This window comes from Arachis hypogaea, chromosome 7, assembly GCF_003086295.3.
Source record: "Arachis hypogaea cultivar Tifrunner chromosome 7, arahy.Tifrunner.gnm2.J5K5, whole genome shotgun sequence".
Lineage (NCBI taxonomy): Eukaryota > Viridiplantae > Streptophyta > Magnoliopsida > Fabales > Fabaceae > Arachis > Arachis hypogaea.
The window spans coordinates 21,487,422-21,508,818 of NC_092042.1; the positions used below are offsets into that span (position 1 = coordinate 21,487,422).

The 21,397-nt window shown below is 35.8% G+C and overlaps 4 protein-coding genes across 13 annotated transcripts; all 4 read right to left on the minus strand.

Moving 5' to 3' along the window:
• Positions 1-656: 656 nt before the first annotated feature.
• Positions 657-2,012, minus strand: LOC140174473 (uncharacterized). Of its 2 annotated transcripts, none has more exons than XM_072199279.1 (3): positions 1,485-2,012; positions 1,166-1,234; positions 657-1,068 (listed from the first exon to the last, which is right to left on the minus strand). In XM_072199279.1, the coding sequence occupies exons 1-3, from the start codon at positions 1,899-1,901 to the stop codon at positions 895-897; spliced, it is 660 nt and encodes a 219-aa protein (XP_072055380.1). In that variant the 5' UTR covers positions 1,902-2,012; the 3' UTR covers positions 657-894. The 2 variants fall into 2 exon arrangements, with proteins under 2 accessions (XP_072055380.1, XP_072055381.1); XM_072199280.1 differs by having other exon boundaries at positions 1,166-1,225; positions 1,485-2,009.
• On the minus strand, positions 1,771-10,932 carry LOC112701274 (uncharacterized). 6 transcript variants are annotated; one of them, XM_072199273.1, is made up of 6 exons: positions 10,668-10,723; positions 5,240-5,307; positions 3,265-4,979; positions 2,742-3,081; positions 2,002-2,591; positions 1,771-1,921 (listed from the first exon to the last, which is right to left on the minus strand). In XM_072199273.1, the coding sequence occupies exons 3-4, from the start codon at positions 4,977-4,979 to the stop codon at positions 2,823-2,825; spliced, it is 1,974 nt and encodes a 657-aa protein (XP_072055374.1). In that variant the 5' UTR covers positions 5,240-5,307; positions 10,668-10,723; the 3' UTR covers positions 1,771-1,921; positions 2,002-2,591; positions 2,742-2,822. The 6 variants fall into 6 exon arrangements, with proteins under 6 accessions (XP_072055374.1, XP_072055377.1, XP_072055375.1 ...); XM_072199276.1 differs by lacking the exon at positions 1,771-1,921 and adding an exon at positions 10,838-10,917 and having other exon boundaries at positions 2,016-2,591; positions 10,668-10,721; XM_072199274.1 differs by lacking the exons at positions 1,771-1,921; positions 5,240-5,307 and adding an exon at positions 10,838-10,932 and having other exon boundaries at positions 2,016-2,591; positions 10,668-10,721.
• LOC112702763 (transcription initiation factor TFIID subunit 15b) lies at positions 10,506-13,980 on the minus strand. Of its 3 annotated transcripts, none has more exons than XM_025753935.3 (7): positions 13,862-13,980; positions 13,615-13,752; positions 13,402-13,513; positions 12,606-13,260; positions 12,130-12,280; positions 11,961-12,042; positions 10,506-11,035 (listed from the first exon to the last, which is right to left on the minus strand). In XM_025753935.3, the coding sequence occupies exons 2-7, from the start codon at positions 13,706-13,708 to the stop codon at positions 10,927-10,929; spliced, it is 1,203 nt and encodes a 400-aa protein (XP_025609720.1). In that variant the 5' UTR covers positions 13,709-13,752; positions 13,862-13,980; the 3' UTR covers positions 10,506-10,926. The 3 variants fall into 3 exon arrangements, with proteins under 3 accessions (XP_025609720.1, XP_025609719.1, XP_072055379.1); XM_025753934.3 differs by having other exon boundaries at positions 13,903-13,967; XM_072199278.1 differs by having other exon boundaries at positions 13,615-13,913.
• Positions 13,981-15,036: 1,056 nt separating this feature from the next.
• Positions 15,037-18,137, minus strand: LOC112702766 (phenylacetaldehyde reductase). Of its 2 annotated transcripts, XM_025753938.3 has the most exons (6): positions 17,566-18,137; positions 17,296-17,468; positions 16,844-17,029; positions 16,373-16,535; positions 15,777-15,963; positions 15,037-15,340 (listed from the first exon to the last, which is right to left on the minus strand). In XM_025753938.3, the coding sequence occupies exons 1-6, from the start codon at positions 17,678-17,680 to the stop codon at positions 15,196-15,198; spliced, it is 969 nt and encodes a 322-aa protein (XP_025609723.1). In that variant the 5' UTR covers positions 17,681-18,137; the 3' UTR covers positions 15,037-15,195. The 2 variants fall into 2 exon arrangements, with proteins under 2 accessions (XP_025609723.1, XP_025609725.1); XM_025753940.3 differs by lacking the exon at positions 16,844-17,029 and having other exon boundaries at positions 17,566-17,981.
• Positions 18,138-21,397: the final 3,260 nt, after the last annotated feature.

Below are 21,397 nucleotides of genomic sequence, written 5' to 3' on the forward strand. Positions count from 1 at the left end.
TGGCGTCCGAAGGGGGCGACTTAGAAGAGGAGAACATCCTAAGTGTAAGTGCAAGACATATGCCATAATATCCAGGTCTCGCACAGCAGAAAATCCGAATAGGCTGTTCTTTGGCTGTCCTCACTTCAAGGTACTTTAGAGTGGTGGATTTTTGTGGTGTTGTAGTTTTGATAATTGGGGACTAAGACTAATGTGATGATTTATGTTTTGTTATTCTGATTGCAGGAAAAGCAAGGATATTGTGATTTTTTTATATGGTTTGATGAGATCTTTGGGTATTTAGTGGATGATGTAGTTGATAGGCGTAGATTGGCCTCTGTGGAGACATGCGTGGGTGAAGAATTTGGTGCAGGTTTGGATTATTGCTTGGAGGAGAGAGTGAAACAATTGGAGGAGATGTTAATAAAGAGGAATGAAGATAGTTCGAAAGTCAAAAAGGACAGTGTTCTAAGCTTGTTTAGTAGTGTAATAATAGGTGCACTTGTAGTTGTGATTATGTTTTGTATTTATGTGGTGGTTATTTAAGCAATTGGCATTGTATCTTTGTTGGAAAAATATTGTATTTGAATGGCTCATTTTAGTTAAATGAATATTAGAAGTTGATAATGATGCTAACTTGAAGCTAGTCTATATCGAATTTAAAGTATGCAAAGTAATTTGGCAAAGTGGATTAAACCAAAAATAGTATATAATCCAGGGAGGAATATTCAAATAACATAGAGGATGTACATAAAGTTGTTTCAAAATGTTAGCAAAATAAAGAAGGTCTATTTCTTTCTACACGCACTGATGTAAAGTGGTGCTCCAAAGTATTATAAGTGCAGGTCTATTTTCTTCAAAATAACAAGAGTAAACACTAGCAGGTCCATTTTACAATAAGTTTCTTCCAAAGCATCATTTCTTCTTAGAGTGGTTCAGTCCGGGCGTTGGAATAAATTTGAATATTCTGGAGGTTGTGCCACTACTTGCAGCTGCCATTGTCTCAACACTCACACTTTCCTGTCTCTTGGACCTAATTATTGTCTGCTTTGGACGTCTACTAGGCTGCTGAGGCTGAATTTGTCTTCCCTGATTGAATTGTAAACAATTATGAGTATTCTAAAATAAGATATTAGTCAGTAATGTTTAGGAATTAATAGTGAAACATATTATGAAGCATACTTACAGTTGCAGCATTCACATTCATTCCTATGTCTGGTACAGTATGATTTGTTGGTGCCTCAGGCTGGGTAACCTCATAAGTAAGCAAATTTATTAAGACAATTAAACCCTTGACGATGTATTTTATAAGTCAAATAGGTCCTTTAGAAATGCTACTATAAGTCAAACAGGTCCCTAATTACTAATTTATATGTCAAGTTTGGTCTCTATAACACAACAACTAATTCATGTCAAAAACCTAAATCCTAAGCGTGTTATCACACAAATCAAGCTGCACAATGTAATTCATTTAGCAGAAGAATGTAAGTATCATTCATGTATACCTCAGTTACTGGTGCCGATTGAGAAACCTGAACCTCTTCTTGTGTTGCAGTTGGCTTTTCTTTGGATTTGCATTTGACATTTCCTTTAGGATTAGTTCCATCCTTAGGAGCTCCCTTGCAGGTCTTAGCATTGTGGCCAGTCTCTCCACATTTTCCGCATGTGACTCGGAAGGTCTTTTTTGCCTTATTACCCTCTGCTCCGTCTTCTACTGGATCTCGTCTCCTTCTCTTTACTGGACGCCCTATTGGCCTCTTAATCTTGGGAGGGATTGAGCTTATTTCTCCAGACTTCTCCCAATACTCTTCACTGTTGACGGGGCTAATGGAATGACCATATGTTGCTCTGAAGGCATCCATCTTCAGCCACTTGTGCACATATGTGTCTGGTCTGTCTCCCCTCTTAGCAATAGCAGCCATGGCATGCACACATGGAATTCCTATAAGTGATTGTAAACAACAATCAGATATATAGCTTGTAAGAATAATAACTAAAAATGCATAAGTTGGAGTGTTATACCTGTAAGTTGCCACATGTTACATGTACATGTGTTATTACCTAAGTGCACCCCCAGCTTCCTGATGTGCATTTGCACCTCAAAAACCTGTCTAGCATCGTCGCCAGTCCATTGAGCAGTCTAGTGCTTAGTGTCCTTCATAATGGCTTCCATCCTTTTTTGTTGTACAGGAGCAACTACACCAGTGTACGTGCTTAGGGCCTTTTTGTGTTGTGCCATCCTTCGCATAATGTAACATCTGAGCTCCTCTAGCATTGTGAGTATAGGTTTTTCCCTATAGTGTACTATTTTGGCATTCCACACCTGTCATGTTATTGGTGATATTGTCCAGTTTAGGATAGTGGCAGAATTTTGACTTAGTCCAGCATCCTGGATCCAATTTTGCAAGGTAAGCCCACGCGTCCTCATTCATTCTCTTCAGCCTTTGCATATTATCATTAAACTCTGCAATGGTTGAACTTTTGGCACAAGCCCAGACCACATTCTTAAGCTGTGTATCCTTGTATTTGTTTGTGAAATTCTTCCAGATATGCCTAACGCAGTTTCTGTGATGGGCGTTAGGCATAACCTCCTTCAGTGCTGACAGAAGATCCTGCATTACAGTTCCAATAGACCAGAAAATAATAGGCATTAAAATGCTTGTTATGATAACAAAAAACATAGTTAATAGTCATTAAATCATGAAGAATACAATGCATTTATTTAGTTAACATAACAAACACTAATACATATTTAGGGACACCTTCTGTTGATCGCTGATGAAGTTCCAACCATCGACAGTGCATTGCCCAAGATCATCTTGTAACAACTGCAGAAACCATTTTCAACTTGCCTTCGGCTCACTGTCAACTACTGCATACGCAATCACATAAAAATGATTGTTTGTGTCTTGTCCTACAGCTGACAATAATTGTCCCCCATAAAAACCCTTCAGGAAGCATCCATCTAAACCTATCAAGGGGCAACATCCAGCCTTGAACCCCCTTTTACAAGCGTTTAAGCAAATATACAATTTATCAAATAATGGAGGAGATTGAGGTATAGGCTCCACTGCCAACAGTGCAGATGAACCTTCATTGCTTCTGTGTAAACCAAAATTACACCAGAATTCACTAAGATCACTAACAATATTCTAATGTATTTTCATATCACAGCAAGTTATTTTTACCAAACAAGAATTAACATAAAATGTAAAAAAATACTATTCTTTATCAATTCACTAACAATATTCTAATGTTTGTCTTTGAAATAAAATAACCTCATACCGGTGTATCTCGTTCAGATAGTCACGCAGCTTGCCATGTTGCGCCTTCTCGTTACCAACATACTTTTTCCTGGCCATCCGAAGTCCTCTGTACAGCATTTTATCATTGAGTATCACATTGTAATCAACCTTCATGTGATCCCATGCCTCTGCATGTGTCAACCGTGGCTGACTCAACAATCTCTTTTCTAGCTTCCTTGCTACCCAATGTTGATCTGCCATATTGCTGCCAAACTCTCTTCCACAAGTGTGAGTTGGATTGTAGGTCTTTATTTGGTATCCACCTGATCGTGAGTTCTTTGCACAGTATATAAGCCAGGGACAGTCATGCTTATCTGTTTCACCATTTTTCTCACCTTCATTTCCACATTTTGCATTTTCTGCTGCATTAGCTTGTGCTTCTACCTCATTGGTAATATGTCCCTCATTGTTTTTCTCACCTTCAGGATGAGCCTCATTTGTTTCCATCACCCCTTTAGCTTTCTCACTTTCATTAGCTTCTTTAGCAGCCTGTAACTTTGCCTTTTTCTTAACTGCTTTTCTTGCCTTTGCCTTGGCTTTTTGCACTTCTTTTCCAAGCATGAAGCCTCCATGTATACAAGCAGCTCTAACCCTTCTCTTATCATTCTTCACGTAAAATATCCTTCTACCCTCTGATATGGTAAAGTCCTTCAGAGCCTGCTTAAATTGTTCAAGTGACTTAAACTCCATGTTCAGCTGAAATTGGACCTCCCCAAATTCTGCACTCGGATTAAATTGAGGCCAATCAAATCTATCTCCTCCATCATCACTTGAGTCATTCGAGGTCAAAAATTGTTCAGACTCATACTCAAATTCAATGTCTGACTCAGGTAACAATTCCACACCAAGTTCTTCATCAAATGTAGCAGGTTTTTTGGACTTTGATGGTCCTTCCTTGACACTAGCAGCTGTAGCTTTGTTTTTGTTGCCACTAGAAGGCCCATTAACTACTTTGTCTTTTTCAGCAGGCCCATAATCACTCTTATTGGGCCTACCAGGCCCACCATGACTCTTTCTCTGAACAGATGCTCCAGCTACCTCTTCTCTTCCAATGGCTGCCCTTTTTGGCTTGCCATTGCCCTTGCCAACTGGCCCATTAACAGGCTTACTAACTTTGGATTTCTTCTTCCCATTATTCTTTCCTTTCTTCCCAGCTCCAACTAACTCTTCCTCTGAACTTGAATCCGAAAAACTATATCCTGAAGGTGGGGGCTTGTATAATACATCTTCTGTTGACTCATACCCATCATCACTATCTAAACTCTCAATATCTGCATCATTGTCAACACCATCATCCTCAGCACTAGCCTCTTGCACTTCCACTTTCTCAACACTAACACCATCATCATCAATGAACTCTATATCTTCCATGATTGGATGGTCAAAGTAGATGTAGAATTCATCAGTGTCCTCATTTAGCATTTTATTCTTTTGAAGATCTCTGATCTCTTTGTCTCCATGAACTGGGTGAAGACCAGACTCCAGGTCAGTAGCAGTCGGATCATACCAAAACATTGCCTTATAGTCATGGTAACCCAAGTCCAAAAAAAGTTTCTTCAGGACAAAGAAACATATCAGATCAATGTCCATTGGGAAAAACTTCTTGACTTCTCCATTGACGTACACAAGTACTCCCTTGTTGTCTCTCACAAAGCTTCCACCGTGGTGAAATACGGGTATCACGTCTTCACTCATCTAAACTAACAAAATAAAAATTTATCACAACTTAAATAAGCAAATAAGCCATTACAAGAACATTAAAACAGAATTCAATTTTTTAACAACCACATCAGTAATGTTACTATGAAACGTCACAGACTAAATCAATTTAGAACTCTGACTTAACCAACACTAGCAAAACAATATCTTTAATCTACCCTGCACATGACATGCATGTTCATCATACATGAATCTTCGTCTCTGAATTAATTCAGAAAAGAAATTAGAAGACTTACTTCCAACAATAGCGATATGCACGACAGTCCACCGCCACCACACAGTCGCCGTCAGCCTTGTCAAACGACTGTTACAGACTACAGTCAATGTTAACGGAGTTGAGGAAGATGAAAGGTTGCCTTGTAAAATTTGGGTAAGGGTTTGGGGTTTCAGGTAATTTAACAGAGGCAAGGGAGAAGGACTTGCGTTTTTATCCTAGGTCCCTCTTCAAACGCTGCGTTTTAACACATTCATGTCATAAAGGTTAGGGACTAATCTGTCCAATTAAAAACGACGTCGTTTTGATAAGGCCTTAAACGACGTCGTTTTGGCTACGTGTACAGGGACCAACGTGTCCTGAAAGCCTTTAACCTGACACGTCACACTCAACACCTCCATGTAGGAGAGAGAGTGTTCATTTAACCGGCTAAACCTGAAGCAGGGACATATATAGCACATATTTAATAATTTTGGGGACTGAAGACTTAGTTAATTTTTCTGGGAGACAAATCTGTTGTACGGTCAATTCCTTGGGACCTATTTGGGATATTACTCTTACTTTTAATAATGTGACAATACACAGTTGAATACGTGTATAAAACTTTTTAACAACAGTAATAAAAATTAAATTCTTAAATTTTAACTATTTCTTTTTTCCCAAAGCATTGTGAAATTCTAAAATTAAGACACTTTCTTTTATTAGGATATGATCTTTTTCTTATTTGGTTGCAAAATCCAACCTCTTTATTCTGTGCTTTTTTCTATTATTACAATTACAATAAAAAAATAAAAACCATGACTTGAATTAATCACTACATAATTTAATGCATTTATTGGCAAGTAAATAATTAATATTCTATGACACTGACAGTGTCCCGGGCATAGAACAAATTTTTTTTCCCTTTTGGAGTGGCTTTGCATGAAACATTTATCTTTTGTTTTTGGGAACAATTCATAGAAGTAGTTCCCATGTATTTCTAAACTAGAGGCTCTAGAATTGTTACCCACTCCGTCCAAAAGGATAAAAAGAAAAAGAATTGTTTCCTTCTTTCCCTCTTCCCCCCTTTTTCTCTTCTTTCGCCCAAAGAAAGGTTAGCCAACATATGATTGAACATGCCCGAATGATACTAGAATGAAAGAGTTCTTATAATAGCTACTTTGTGTTTTCCTAGAGCTCCGTCTTGTTGAATAGCAAGAATAATATTCACAATTACATAAGAAAATCCAACTTCGACTCCGGCTAACAAAAGCTTTGCAACAGAACTGCTTTATCAAACAAAAAAAATATCGGCAAAGGAAACTAAATCAACAACACGCCAGGCACCAACCTGCTGAAATCTTAGAGAACCGGAGGGGGAAAAAAAATACGCACAAAAACACAATCAACGCCTTCGTCTGGACAATGCTATGATGCACTGCATTGAACCTGAGTGCATAATAACATTAAAACCATACAACGGTATTGATACGGATTGGAATCCAAAATAAGCTGGAAAATCAAAGAAAAAGACTCATCTACCCATGTTTCTAAAAAAAAACTCGAAAAAATTTTCATTCATAAAAATTAATTCAAAAAGTGTAACAAGGAGTCTTTAAATAGGCTCTAGCAAATCAACCTAAGAATGAGCCAAATCTTCCTAGATATCTAATTTGAATTTAAATCTCTAAAGATAATTTAAATCAGATTTGACCTTTATTGGATTAATTCAGGTTTGATTTAAATTTAAACCTTCTAAAAATACTACTAAACAAATCAGAATTAAATCAAATCTTCTAACAAATCCTAATAACAAAACAAACTAAACATAGACTAAAAAGTCCTCCTGAACATGTATCATTGTCCCCCCTCTACAAGAAGATTCGTCCTCAAATCTTGTTTAATCACTTTTGAAAAATAGTCCATCAACTGTGTCCACTGTGCATGCCTTTTGTTCAAAGATCAATAAAGGAGTACCACAAGGAGTTGCTGTATTTGATGTGCAAAGCTAATGTTAACAAGGGTCTTAAAGTTCTTATGGGAAAATTTCTTATTGGATTAAGCAAAGAAATTGCAGATAAGGTCAGACTTTACTATTATGCAACAATGGAGGATTTAGTCCATTTGGCAATTGAGGTGGAGGCGCAACAACAATTTATGGCAACTTGGCACTCTTCAATTCTACACAGGGTTCTAAATAAGCAAAGTTTGAGAATACGACAAAATTCACTGTTGCAGATTTCAAAATGAATATTATAGATCGACAGCAAACATCTTTTGATCCTATCTTTAATTCTACTTCACAGCCAGGGATGAAAGCATTTGTTGAGTATGCTGTAGATGAAGATGAATACTTAGAGAAACCAAAGGTGCAACAATTCTCAAAGAAGTCCTTGGGATGTGAACAATTTGAAAAACAAGAGAGAAAAGAAAAGAATTTGAGAGAAGAGACTGAGAAAAAGAGTGCGTAGTTCAGTGAAAAGAATCAATGTTTGAATGAAAGAGACGGTTTTGAGAAAAAGGCAGAGAATAGTAAGGGAGAAGAGTCATTGAGAGAAAAAGAAACTGAGAGCAATAAACACACTTGTGAGAGAAATCTTAAAAGTTATATATTTAAACAAGAGTGCATTAGTGTCTATGACATTCAAAGAGTCTTCAGTTTCTCATATATCTAATCATGAATTGCCTAGTGTTTACATGTAAGATTTTAAAGATTTTGCAAATCTATTAGTGAATTTTGAAGGAATTAATGTTAAAGATTTTGCAAATCTATTAGTGAATTTTGAAGGAATTAATGTTGATGGAATGAGTGATGGACAACCAATTCCATTCTATAGTGAGCAGCTACATGGAACATGTCTCAAGTATTCAACATATGACAAAGTGTAGTTTGTTTTGCATTTGATAGTTCAGGTGATCTTGAACAAAAGGCATGCACAGTGGACTCAGTTGATGGCCTATTTTTCAAAAGTGATTAAACAAGATTCGAGGACAAATCTTTTTGAGAGGAAAAATGATACGTGTTCAGGAGAACTTTTAGTTTATATTTAGTTTGTTTTGTTGTTAGGATTTGTTAAAAGATTTGATTTAGTTCTGATTTGTTTAGTAGTATTTTTAAAAAGTTTAAATTTAAATCAAATCTGGCCTAATCCAATAAAGATTAAATCTGATTTAAATTAAATTATCTTTAGAGATGTAAATTCAAATTAGATATCTAGAAAGATTTGGCTCATTCTTGGATTTATCTGTTAGGAGCCTATTTAAAGACCCCTTGTTACTCTTTCTGAATCAATTTTGATTAATGAAAATTTCTGAGTTTCTTTGAGAAACTTGGGTGTGACAAGAGAGGTAAAATAATTCCCAAGGTTCTGAAAACTGGACCATACCAACCGGTTCGGTTAACATCTAAAACTGGCCTGCAAAAATCATTGAAAAATTGGCTGAACCGGCCAGGTTTTTTGAAGGCCCGGTTCTCCCATTCAGCATCAAAACTATGTCGTTTTGATTTAAAAAAAAAAAAAAACCCGCATAGAAGACCTCCAATCCCCTCTCCCTTCTCTCATTCTCAGTCTCACCAAAATGACAAAATCCCTAATTTCACAAAGTATCTAACCCTATCTGAGCAAAGATCCGCCACCACTCTTCTCCTCACCGTCTCTGTGCTCGTTGCGAAGCCCGCCTCTGTCCTTGCTGTCGTCGGCCGCCTCTTTCTCGTCGTCAAAAACGCCTCTCTCTCTCTCTGTGGAGAGCATCACTCTCTGTGCGAAGTGCGAACGTACCCGTGCCACCATGGACTCTTCGCCGTCCCTCAACATCTTCGTACTCTTCTTTATTTTCACTGGTTTCCTCCCTTTTTCACTTTAGTTTTTTTATTTGTTCCTCTGTTGTGTGTGGAACGAGTCATTAATTATTTGGTTAAATTTTATTTATTCTTATTTCTGAGTTGCTTCACTTGCTTGTTGCTAATTTTTTCTATTCTCAGTTGATGGTGTTATGATGCATTGCTTCACTACATTGATTATGTTAAATTTTTTCTAGTTTTGAGTTGTTTATGACTTCATGCTATGATTCTGATTCTGAGTTGTTTGAGCTTATGCTGGTTTTTCTGATTTGGTGATTCTGCTTGTTGATCTTTTCTATTCTGAGTTGTTGATGTGTTGTGGTGCAATAGGAAATTTTTGAAAATTCTGAGGTGAATATGTGATTTTTCTAAATTTTGATTTGTCATTTTGGTCTCTTTTAATTTTTTTTAGTTATAAAATTTTATGTTTGAAGTTATTTGTTAATTTTTAATAATAAATTATAGATAAATTATTATATAAAATTGTAAATTTTAAATTTTATCAACTTCAAATTATTAAATTTAAATATTTGAAATTATATATTAAATTTTTAATAATTTTATTATATATTTAATTAAACCGGTTAAACTCTGATTAAACCTTTAAACCGTTGAACCAGTCACTCCACCAATTCATTAACCAGTTCGATTCTCGCAACCTTGGTGATTCTCTTAACTGTTGCATCAGAAAATCAAATTGAGGTAGAAGAGTCTCTTTCTTTTATTTTCATCCTATCCTGGATTCTGCTCCGTATCAAGTATCAATTTGATACATGTTAGATGCATCTTTTTCATAATTCGAATTTATACCATTGAATTGCCTGTATGACAACAAGAAGTTTAAGCCGATGCATCTAATAATAACCAAGAAAAACAAAGTACTTTCAAAATTGAAACCAAACAACTACTCACCCCTTGTGGCGGGATAGAAGCTAAACGAAGAATAAATTTGTTCGAATCATGTAACCATCAAACTCACAGAAGGACATTTGAATATTTAATACCAATTAAATGAAATTATCAAAGGTTGACTAGTGAACTAATAAACCTACCAAGTACCAACTCCAACTGAGCCATTAGATTTTAGTATGTACCTTGTAGTTTTGCTTAGTTCTACGATGAAACAAAAATTGAAATTAAGAATAAATCAGTTTTAAAACACAATACAATAGGATGATATAGGATGCTTATAGGCAACTCATCGGAGTGTATCCTATAGTTCTAATTCATAACATTGTGTCTAGATCATCTCAAAGGGACAATAAGTTCACTGCGTTGCTTTAGCAAACTAGGTTCCTATAGCCAAATTTATATTTGAAATCAATATTTTCAAAAGTGCCATCCAGTAAGCTAAAGAACAATGCTAGTGTTCTTCAAAAACATGCTAGTGTCACTCTTTCCAACTTATTGGATGTGCAATATGACAAAACAGGAATGCTACTTTTCTTAGAAAAAGCAATAAAAGAAATTATTAAAATAATCTTTTATTTTTATTGGACTATAAAACTATTTGAAATGTAGGATCCCCATAATACCCCAAACTGATTGTATCAAATGCCACATGAACCAGCCAACCAGGTATGCAAGGTACAAATACCAATCAAGTATTAAGCATGAAAGCGGCACTCACCTGAAACAATCAACCTACATAGCAGCAAGCCATTTGAAGACTATCCACTTGCCTCTATAAAAACATGCACACTATCAAATTAATCCCTGCCTAAAGGAGAAAAACCTACCAGCGAGTCACATGAGAAAATAGCAAAGAGGTCTCTTGCTCAGAGTAAGTGAACAACCTACCTCTTTGCTTCCATTTCAAGATTCCAGCGTATATAACAAATCCCTCAGACAACAAATCTTAGTACATAAAAGGTTCACTTCGGAAACTCTCAGTATGGACGCGAACGGTTCCCACCATAATTATCACGCCTATCAGGTCCAGAACCACCTCCATAATTGTCTCGGCGTCTATCTCCACCATAGCCACCCCTGTTGCCTCTGCAGAGTGTAGAAGCAAAAAAGGAATTAATGCTCAATGTTATATAAGTTATCAATTTTGACCAAGGGAAGATTTGACCATGTATAAACATGAGCATTCATTTACTCTACATTACTATAGTCAGTAAAAACATCTGAGTGAGTGAGTGACCATGTTGACAGTAAAATATATCCCAGTCTAATTAGCCTCTAGACCTAAATCTGATGGTGGCTTTTTTCATTTCTTGTCATTTGTACATGATTTGATAGGTAAATTAGCTCAATAGTCCACATCGAATTGAATTCTTGAAGACATCCAATGACATGCATATATCAGTTAAACTACTCATGCTGTAACACATAAAGAATGAAGCCCGCTGTAAATTAATTTGAGAGTTAAAAAAGGACTTATAACAAGAATAATCAGTCAGCTCCATATATCAAGATAGCCTAATAAAATATGTAGTCTCAACCATGGCAGACACGAGTTTGCTTTCTGTGAAATAAGAACTCTGAACAATTTGCTTTCTAAGTATTAACTTTGCATATGCTATTGCAGCAATACAGAACCAGATACCTGGTTCTTCTTCATACATCAATATCTAATCTTATGGGCATATTAGTTGTCTCAAATATTGAAATCAGAAGATCTTATCTTCAACTATATGCCAAATTGCAAATAAACCAGGCATTGCTAACTGCCCCCCTTTTCAGTACATAGATCGTATGTAGTATGTACCCATAAATACAAATGTGAAGGTCCTATTAGTGCTATTACTATTACCATAAACCAAAAGAAAATGAGCATCAACAAACCACTGAAATAACAATTCACACATAGAATACACATACTAACAGATGTAGCCCTAAATGTCTCAAAAGCAGTGCAAGGAGACCAAATAAACACAGTAATCATTCAGTAGGTAAAATAATATATAATGGATACCCATGGTTGTATGCAGGTGGAGCCCGTGGTGCAGATTTTTCTGCCATCATAACATTGATTTTGTAGCCCCTTAAATCATAATCTGAAATGAAAGAATTATTATTAGTTTCTCTAAGTATAACATAGAACATGAGTGTTTTATTAACTGGAGAGTAGCTAGATGAAGTACTATTGTAAAAACCGCCCGCAGAATGTGCTGCAGATGGATCTTCATAAGCAAGGGCAGCATCACCCTTGTTGTTTCCTTTCTCATCAGTGTATATTTTTATGTTCCAAGGCCACTGATCTTTATAGCCCCTTTTCTGCTTTATTCTTCCAACCTGAACAATTAAGGTGTGATATCTTAAGTTAGCCTGAAGCTTCACATATTGTAAATTGTAAATCAGAGATAAAGAAATCGACAGATCAAAGATAATAAATTTCTAGCATCTCTACAGTTCACAAAGATAAACAGCTAAAATTTGGTCCCCCTTAGCTAACAACAGACTCAAGTATTTCATATGCAAGATAGATCCATTCATTTGGTCCATACATACATACCGAAAGAATTTCCCTCCAAACTATTTTGAACTAACAAAATTGAGAGAAAAAAAAGGTAACCCTCCATATAGAGATCATACAAAAGTCAACAGAACAGAACATTACTTGTCCAATGCCTCCAAAAAGTTCCCTCAATTCATCAATAGTCACATCTGGTGGTAAGTTTGATATGTAGATTCTAGAGTTGTCACAAGAATCATCACAATTCTCATCGCACTGCTTCACCTTAGCTGGGGGGTCAGCAGGAGCTCCACCATACCCACCTCGACCACCAGCACCATACCCACTGTCATATGCACCAGGTTGCCCAGCCCTAACACCAGCACGCCCATCCCCAAGATTATTCCCAGCACCACTATGACCCCCATATGATGGAGGATATGATGTAGGGCCACCAGTGTAGCTTGCAGGAGGAGGAACAGCATCGGTTCCATAACTCGCATCCCCACCATAAGAATTGTAATTGGATGGATAGTTTCCTCCACCACCATATTGAGCCGCAGGAGGAGGGACTTGGCCATATACGCCATCGTCTCTGGCTTGATTACCAGCGTATGAACCACCCCTACTGCCTCCCCCACCCCTACCATCACTGTAATTACCCCTACCACTGCTTCCCCCACGAATATTTGCATATCCCCCACCACTTCCCCCTCTATTATAACCACCACCTCCACCGCCGCGATCATTAGACCCGGTAGGACATGGAGCACCACATTTGTTGCATTCAACCCTTTTCGCAAAGTTCAAGTTTCCACAACTATACATTAACAATTTAAAATCAATTCCAGAAACCGTAAAAGTGAAAAGAACTCAACGGAAGAAAAAATGAAATAATCACTGAAAAGTTAGCTCAAGCAAAAATAATAATAAATGAATCTGAGGGGAAAAAAAGCCAAACCTTGGGTTTGGACAACGCCAATCTCCATCTCTACCACCTCCACCACCGCCGCGACCGCCACGGCCGCCACCTCGTCCGCCGCGGTCTCCACCATGATAACCACCCCCGCCACCTGTTGCGATTCGAACCAAAATTAGGGCCTCTTACAATCAAAAACAAAAATAAAAAATAAAAAAAGAAAGTCGATTCCGGAAACAGTATCACGTTACAAACCTCGACCGCCGAATCCTCCTCCTCCGCCCCTTCCTCCATAACCTCCGCCACCTCCGTAGCCACCACCGCCATCTTGACCGTACATCCCAGACATGATTAGAATTATTTAGGGTTTAAACCCTAGTTGTTTGGGTAGCACTGAAAGAGTATAGAAAAAAATGAGGTAATACGTTAGGTTGATGATAATGGTGAGTGGAAATGCTGATATAGTAATATAAAGCTACAAAGACGTGAAGAAGCTGCAAACCAATAACAAACAGGAGTCAAGAGAGATTATTTCCTCTTTACCGAATTAGGCATAGCTGATTAACTGCCAACCGGACAGTCATGTAGAACCTTTGGGAAAAAGTGTTACCCAGTAATGAGACAGGGAAATTTTAGAATGCTATTATATAATTTAAATTTGATGTAAAAGATTTGGACATTTGTCAGTCATATCTATTATTTTAGATAATTATTCATATAATTAATAAAAAATAATTATTTATTTTTAATATAAAATATTAATAATATATTAAAATTAAATTTTATTCGTTTAAATTTAATTTTAAAATATTAATATTATATAATTAAATACGTTATAAAATAATACATTAAAATAAAATTATACTCGTTTAAATTTAATTTTGATATATATAAAATATTTTATACAATTATTCAATCAATTCACACGGTTAATATAAAAAATAATTTTTTTTGTTTACATAACACTAGAGGATTTGATATACATATAAAATTATTTAAATCTCGTTAGAAAGTCAATAAAATATTTGTACAATAGACTATTTATTTGTCTCGATATGAACTAAAAATTAAACATCCAAAATAAAATACTACTAATTTCTCAAATACAATACATCTATACTATCCAAAATAACTATCCAGATATCAGGGATAATAAACATCTGATATCCTATTGAATCGAACATCTCTATATTCTTATTATACACATACTTCATTGGCTCCTTATACTTCTTCAAATTATTTTACATTTACTTATCAAAATTAAATTAGAAGAATTTATGACACGCTTAAAAATGGTTTATTGATTAGGGATGAAAAAAAATCCACTAAAGGGGGTATTGGAGAGTGTTCCTTAGGAATAAAAAATGGAAATTTAATTAGACATTAATTAATAATTACAAGTTACAGGAGATATACAAATGTAAAGATACATACAGTTAAAAGACATGCACATCTTGTAGAATAACACTTGAATATATATGATAAATCTATGAAACTAATTAATGTCAAAGTTCTCAAACATCTCTTTTTCATCACCAACCCCATGTTCCACACCATAAGGATCCCTTCCTTTAATTTGCTACTAGTCTATAACTTTCTTTTGCATCATATATATATTTACACCTTCCTTTTATCTTTTATTTTATTTTTATGTATGAGACAACCAGCAAACTAAAATTTTAAGTCCTCAACCCCCTCCCTATCAAATTTATTAATAACTATTACCAGAGAAAACATTCAAGAGAATTCAGATAAACTTGGCAAATGTATCCTGGAAAAAAGACTATATGTTACAGAACCATATCTCAAGTTTCAAATAACAGAAGCAGCAATCATTCAAGAAATGAACCCTTTGCTCTTCAAACTCTCTACAGCATCCTTGATAATTTTCTCCATGGGAATAAATTCCAAACCCAGATCCATAAGTTTCTTCGATCCATCCTTTGCCCTCAATAATCCTGGTTGGGTATCTCTTGGGATCCTTCAAAGGAAAATGATACAAATACCATGAGCAAGTTCTGGATTATATATATATAATTGCTAACAGCTCTAGATCAAGGCAAGGGTGCATTGTTTTTCTAATAATTAGAAAATATCACAATTTCAGTAAAATAAACCACTTTTCATGTATTTGTGTACAGTTTTAATCCAAAGCTTTAAAAAATATGCTTTTAACTAGCTTCTTAGTACAATCAGTTTTTAACCTGTAAAATTAAAAATACAAAAGTTGTAAAATCCCTAACCTTATATTTTAATTAAGACTAAGATTAAGTAGCCCAGCCGGTCTACAAAATACACTGAGCTTCAAGTCCAAATCTAATTTACTAACAACTGCTGCATTATACATGTTTGCGAAGTACTCCAAAGGTGTATGAAATTCCACAACCTAGCTAATCAGCAAAGTGCGGTTTACTTACTTAGGCACATTGTACTGTGGATAAAGCTCCGCAACTTTCGCCACAAAGTCGCCATAGTGAGAGATGGCTTCTACACACAAATGCCTACCGGTTGCTGTTTTGTTCTCATACACCATAATATGTGCTAAAGCTACATCCTTAAAGTGGACTGATCCCATAAAAAAGTTCTCATATGTTTCATCACACCCTGCAACAGCGAGTAATGGGCGAAATCAAATTATAGTTAGACTCGGTCAAGCCAAAATTCTTACAAAACGGTTTTGGCATAATCAAAGTGTTCTATCTATACAGGGCATTATATGACAGCATTGAGTTCTAAAAGTTTAGTCTATTGTTGTGCCACAGCAGAGCTTTCTATAATGTTCTAGGCATCTAGCCAACATTCCTGGAAACAATCAAAGGTACTCATTATGTGAAATGACTTCCCCAATTTGCATGACCAATTTTAACATAGAAAATTGTAGAAAGGAAATCAAATGCGCTTAAGTCAAGATCAAAGGTACTCATTCTGTTCCATAGCACAACAATACATGATGACTTGGAAAACAATCAAGTTTAGTAGGCAACAGTATATAATAATATATATAGTTATATACCTTCAAGAAGGCGAACAAGCATGATCATACTAGCATTAAGTCTGGGTGAAATAACAGGTCCCATCACAGTTCCGGGATTCACCACCACAACATCCAAGTCTTTCTCCTTTGCAAAATCCCAAGCAGCTTTCTCAGCTAAAGTCTTGGATAGCGGATACCACAGCTGTTCCATATCATTTCAGAACAAAGCTAAAATTCACAGTGCCTCAAAATTATGCATCATAGTTCTTGACTTCAAACATGTTTTCATTTTGTTCTTGGTAGAGACATAATTAGAGTAACAAGAATAAAATGTAACGAACTAATGTAACTAACTACTTACTAGAATAAAATGTCAGGAACAACTTTTGATAACTATAAAACAGAAAATCAGATATTTATAGATAAATTTCTCATAATTGAAGAGACTAGAACTAAGGTTACTAATTCACACCCTAAAACTGAACACGAAAAAGAACAAGAAAGCCCCACCCCCTTTTGCTTGCAGTATTCAGTGTCAGTCCAACAATCTTCTGTCTTGACAACATCAGATGGCCAACCTGGGCTCGGCGTAATCGCCGAGACAGACGACGTGACCACTACACGCTTCACCCCTGCTTCCTTTGCTGCCTCAAGGACATTCATTGTCCCTCTAATTGCAGGGTCCAGAAGCTCCTTCTACAACCAAGATGTGGCTCAATAAAATCCCAAAAAGCATCAAATTTCAAAGAAAAAGGAACTAACTGCTATGAACAACGAAAAATCTTTAGAATAAATCACTGCAAGACAATAAAAATTGAGCTCTTGAAATTTCAAAATTAATCACAGTATCAATTATAGCCATCTATCACTTCACATAAGTAACTGAAGACTGAAGTAATTTGAATTGTTATGGCCGAATTACAGACTTTTTCTTCTTCTTTCCTTTTCAATCTTCATTGTACCTGTGGGTCATGGACTTCGTCGACAATGCAGGGTGAAGCGAGGTGGAAGACGCCGGAGCATCCGCGCACGGCGGCGACGATGGTCTCGTACTGGAGCAGGTCGATTTGAAAGAGACGGAGGCGCGTGGACGCTCCTTCGAGAGCTTCTAGATGCTTCGTCTCAGTATCATCCTCTGCAATCGGAATAATAATAATAATAATAATAATAATAATAATAATAATAATAATAATAATAGGAGGAGGAGGAGGAGGAGGAGGAAGTGAAGTAACTGAGATCTTTGACGGTGGCATGAACGGTGTAGCCTCGAGTGAGGAGGAGGTGGACAAGCCACGAACCAATACAACCGCTTCCGCCGGTGACGCAAACAACCTCCGACTCCGACATCCTGCGAGTGGTTCTTAGCTCTTACACTTCCACACTTACAATGAGACTAAAACAGTGACACCAGTGACTCTCGCTAGTCGCTAGGCCAGGTGGTATCTTAACTAATACTCGATCGATCTCGGCCCCAGAAATTTAAAACCCAACCTAAATTAATTTTTAAAATTACAATTAACTCAATTTAAATCTTAAAATTTACAATAATAACTAATTTTAGCTTTGAATTAATTTCAGTAAACGACTGCGTTAATTTTTCGCCTTTTAATTTTATTATGAAAAAAGTAATGGCGTAAAACAGCGATATGAAGAAAGGTAATTTGTCAAAGAGTTATTAATTGGATGGTGCGAATGCTTTCAGACAAATTAGACGGTCTGTTTTCAATTGACAAAACGGGCTATCGAAATTGCCCCTCCCCCGCCACGCATAGATGTTGCTCCCCACAACAATGCCCTTAACCCCAACATATCTTTTTTATTGCATGTATTACATACCCTTCGAAATCAGTTTCATCCTCATCCCACCCAGCAACCATTCTCCCTTCTCCTTCATCTAATTCTTCTTCTTCTCCTCACAAGTCTTTGAAAAAAAATTAAAATGCTAAAGAAACAAAAATTTAAAGATGTTAAACTTTATATTGTAAAATATCTCAACCATTCTGATTATATAAATTTATTTATTAATTCTTTTGATATTTTAAAATTATAATTATTATTGTCAAAAATTTAGTTATAATTATTGTTGTTAGTAGCTCAACTTAAAAACATATCAGTAACATCATTATTATTATTATTATTATTATTATTATTATTATTAGAAATTTAATTATAATTGTTGTTGTTAGTAGTTCAAGTTAAGAACATGTATTAGTGACGTACTCATTGAAATTTAAGAATATATATATATATATATATATATATATATATATATATATATATATATATATATTTAGAGAATATTGCAATTAATGGTAATGTTTGAGTTAGACTAATATAATAGATTAGTAAAAAGTACATGTTTAGAATTTTTTTAATAATTTGGTAAAAAAATATGTTTAAAAAATATATTTTTGGATTAATGTTGCTGATTTTGATCAATAATTAGGTTTAAAAAAATATAATAATATAATGTATTTGTTTTTCGATGATAATTATTTGTTTACTGTTAGGTTTTTAATTGACATGAATATACTGTTGTAAGTGAGGTTTTAATATTACAGTGGAACATTAGTTAGATAGGAATTAAAAGTATTTATTAGTTATTATTATTAGTGGTAAGTTTCAAATAATTTGATAGATATATTGGTTGTTCAAGTTTGAAAATTATTATATTTTAGTAGTAACTTAGTAATTGTGAACAGTTTGATTAATAATTTATGTTTTTGTAGAGTTCACGGATGTTGTCGATCACCCTATCCTTCTGGATCGGTACGATGCTAGGGTGGAAGAGCATTTACAATTTATTGGTTTTTATCATCCATCTCAAATTGGAATAGTCCAATGTCAGAAAGTACTCGTAAATGCTCTAGTCGAAAGGTGGCATCCAGACACACATATCTTTCATCTTTTAATTGGTGAATGTGTTGTGACACTCGAAGATGTGGCTATGATTCTTGGTCTTCCGACGCCCGAATATCATTTACCAAGTCATCGCCTTGGTATGCAGGTATAGTCTCAAAATGAACGATAGATGACGGCTCCTTATGACACATGGCCTCAAACCATATCGGCAACGCTTCGTACGATGCTTCCCAACCTCCAAATATTTTTTTACCGACTTTTGCTTAACCAACCATGCTTTCCGATAACTGATGGTATAGTTGAACTGCGATTGCACTTCTGCAATAACTGGTTTTACCTTTAACGAGGGGTCAGCCTCAACCAGCAGCTTAATTGCTTCTGCAATTGTGTTTGAATCCAGCTTCGAATGATCCTGCGAAATGGTGGTTCTGGTGCAAGTGTGACTACCATTATACTTCCTTATAACCCAACAATACTTTCTGCTGATCATGCTAACCCTGATAAGCCAATCACACCCCTTCCCATACTGTGTACACTTGGCATAAAATGTCAACAGCTCCGACTTATACACCCGATAGTCTACACTTTTTCGGATGGCATACTCTTTCATCGCCTTAATAACAACTAGGGGTGGCAAACGGGTCTAAACCCGCCGGGCCGGCCCGCGTAACCCGCCAAAAAGGCGGGATGGGCTGGAAAATCGGGACCGCCAAATAGCAAAAGCCCGCCTAACCCGCACCGCTTAAACCGCGGGTTTTGGCGGGCTTTGGCGGGGCGGGGCGGGCTTCCCCGCCGGGCTAAGGTTTTTTTTAGTGAGGGGGTATTTTTGCAATTTTTTTTCCTAAAACCGAACTTCCCCCAATCTAACTTACAAGAGTATGAAGATAAAAATTAGTGTTTTGAATTATGTTTATGTTATTTTGGAGACAATATTTGTAATTATGTTTTGGATTATGTTTATTTTGCTTTGGAGAGAATATTTATACTTATATTTTAAATGAAAATTTGGTTTATAATTATATTTATTAGATATTTATAGTTACAAAGACTTTAATGTTTGTGAATATAAAAAATATAATTTTTTATGCCATTAGAAATTATAAATTTATTAATATGGTTGTGAAATTATATATATTACTTAGTAGTTAATAGTAAAAAAAAAAAGAAAGAGGAGCTTTGGCGGGCTAAGCCCGCCAGCCCGCCAGCCCGCAATTAGGCGGGGTGGGCTAGGATTCTAAGACCGCCTAATTAGGCGGGGCGGGGCGGGGTGGGCTTCCCCGCTTGCCACCCCTAATAACAACTTCCCTTAAATTGAATTCTATCCCCACAGCAAATTTACCATCTGCAACAAGAGGAACTTCTGCTAAGACGGCAGCCATACAAAATTTAATAACCGAAATTAAAGGTAAATCAACACTCAATACATCAATGATGATATAAATAAACTTTACATCAGGTTATTATCTCAATATTAATAAAAAGAAAACATAAAAACATAAATAAATATTTATTAAAAAATACTAATTAATATTTAACTACATCAATAATTCAAAAAATATTATTATCCTAAACTTAACTATATAAACACACAAACAAATGCTAATTGAATATATTTTCAAATGTCACTTAACTATTTGATCCATCAATCAATATAAATTATTACAGAATTCTAATCCGTCTTATAAATATAGGCAATTACGTACCAGCGCTCATATATTCCGGAAACTCTGGAGCATGCATGGCTTCCAATACCAACACTCGCATGAAGGATGGCTCCTTAAATGGCACTTCATTTGCTAGTGCATTTACCACGTCTGCCACATTTGGAGCCATAGTGCTGTCACTTTGATCTTCATCTCCATTTGGATCAACAACTTCATAATTGCTTTCGAACTCTTCCTCACTGTCATTATTGTAATCTTTCCATACAATATTTCGGTCAGTCTCAGATTGTTCGAATTCAATGTATAGCTCGATGAACGATATTTGGGCACGACTTTCAATATACATTGAAAACATCTCTTGCATACTCGCTTCGTCGGTTATATATTTGGTTTGAAATTGAACAAATCCACCAAATACTAATATGGGATATCTGTATAAAATACATGATATTCTCCTTGACATCGCAGAATCTATCTTCTCACAAATCACACCTTTGAGCTCCTCAAATGAGATTGTGTAGGGAATAACAACATCTAC

What these genes read in the sequence shown, in the direction of transcription:
- LOC140174473 (XM_072199279.1), bottom strand. Translation starts at nt 1,901, where the DNA reads ATGGCTGCTATTGCTAAGAGGGGAGACAGACCAGACACATATGTGCAC. An exon ending in AATCGGCACCAGTAACTGAG is followed by an intron (nt 1,235 to 1,484) that starts GTATACATGAAT and finishes CTTACTTATGAG; the next exon opens with GTTACCCAGCCTGAGGCACC. An exon ending in TGAATGTGAATGCTGCAACT is followed by an intron (nt 1,069 to 1,165) that starts GTAAGTATGCTT and finishes CAATTCAATCAG; the next exon opens with GGAAGACAAATTCAGCCTCA.
- LOC112701274 (XM_072199273.1), bottom strand. Translation starts at nt 4,979, where the DNA reads ATGAGTGAAGACGTGATACCCGTATTTCACCACGGTGGAAGCTTTGTG. An exon ending in TATCTGAACGAGATACACCG is followed by an intron (nt 3,082 to 3,264) that starts GTATGAGGTTAT and finishes TGGTTTACACAG; the next exon opens with AAGCAATGAAGGTTCATCTG.
- LOC112702763 (XM_025753935.3), bottom strand. Translation starts at nt 13,708, where the DNA reads ATGTCTGGGATGTACGGTCAAGATGGCGGTGGTGGCTACGGAGGTGGC. An exon ending in TGGCGTTGTCCAAACCCAAG is followed by an intron (nt 13,261 to 13,401) that starts GTTTGGCTTTTT and finishes GTTAATGTATAG; the next exon opens with TTGTGGAAACTTGAACTTTG. An exon ending in TGCGGGCGGTTTTTACAATA is followed by an intron (nt 12,043 to 12,129) that starts GTACTTCATCTA and finishes CTTTCATTTCAG; the next exon opens with ATTATGATTTAAGGGGCTAC.
- LOC112702766 (XM_025753938.3), bottom strand. Translation starts at nt 17,680, where the DNA reads ATGTCGGAGTCGGAGGTTGTTTGCGTCACCGGCGGAAGCGGTTGTATT. An exon ending in ACGAAGTCCATGACCCACAG is followed by an intron (nt 17,030 to 17,295) that starts GTACAATGAAGA and finishes TCTTGGTTGTAG; the next exon opens with AAGGAGCTTCTGGACCCTGC. An exon ending in CCACAGTACAATGTGCCTAA is followed by an intron (nt 15,341 to 15,776) that starts GTAAGTAAACCG and finishes TTTCCTTTGAAG; the next exon opens with GATCCCAAGAGATACCCAAC.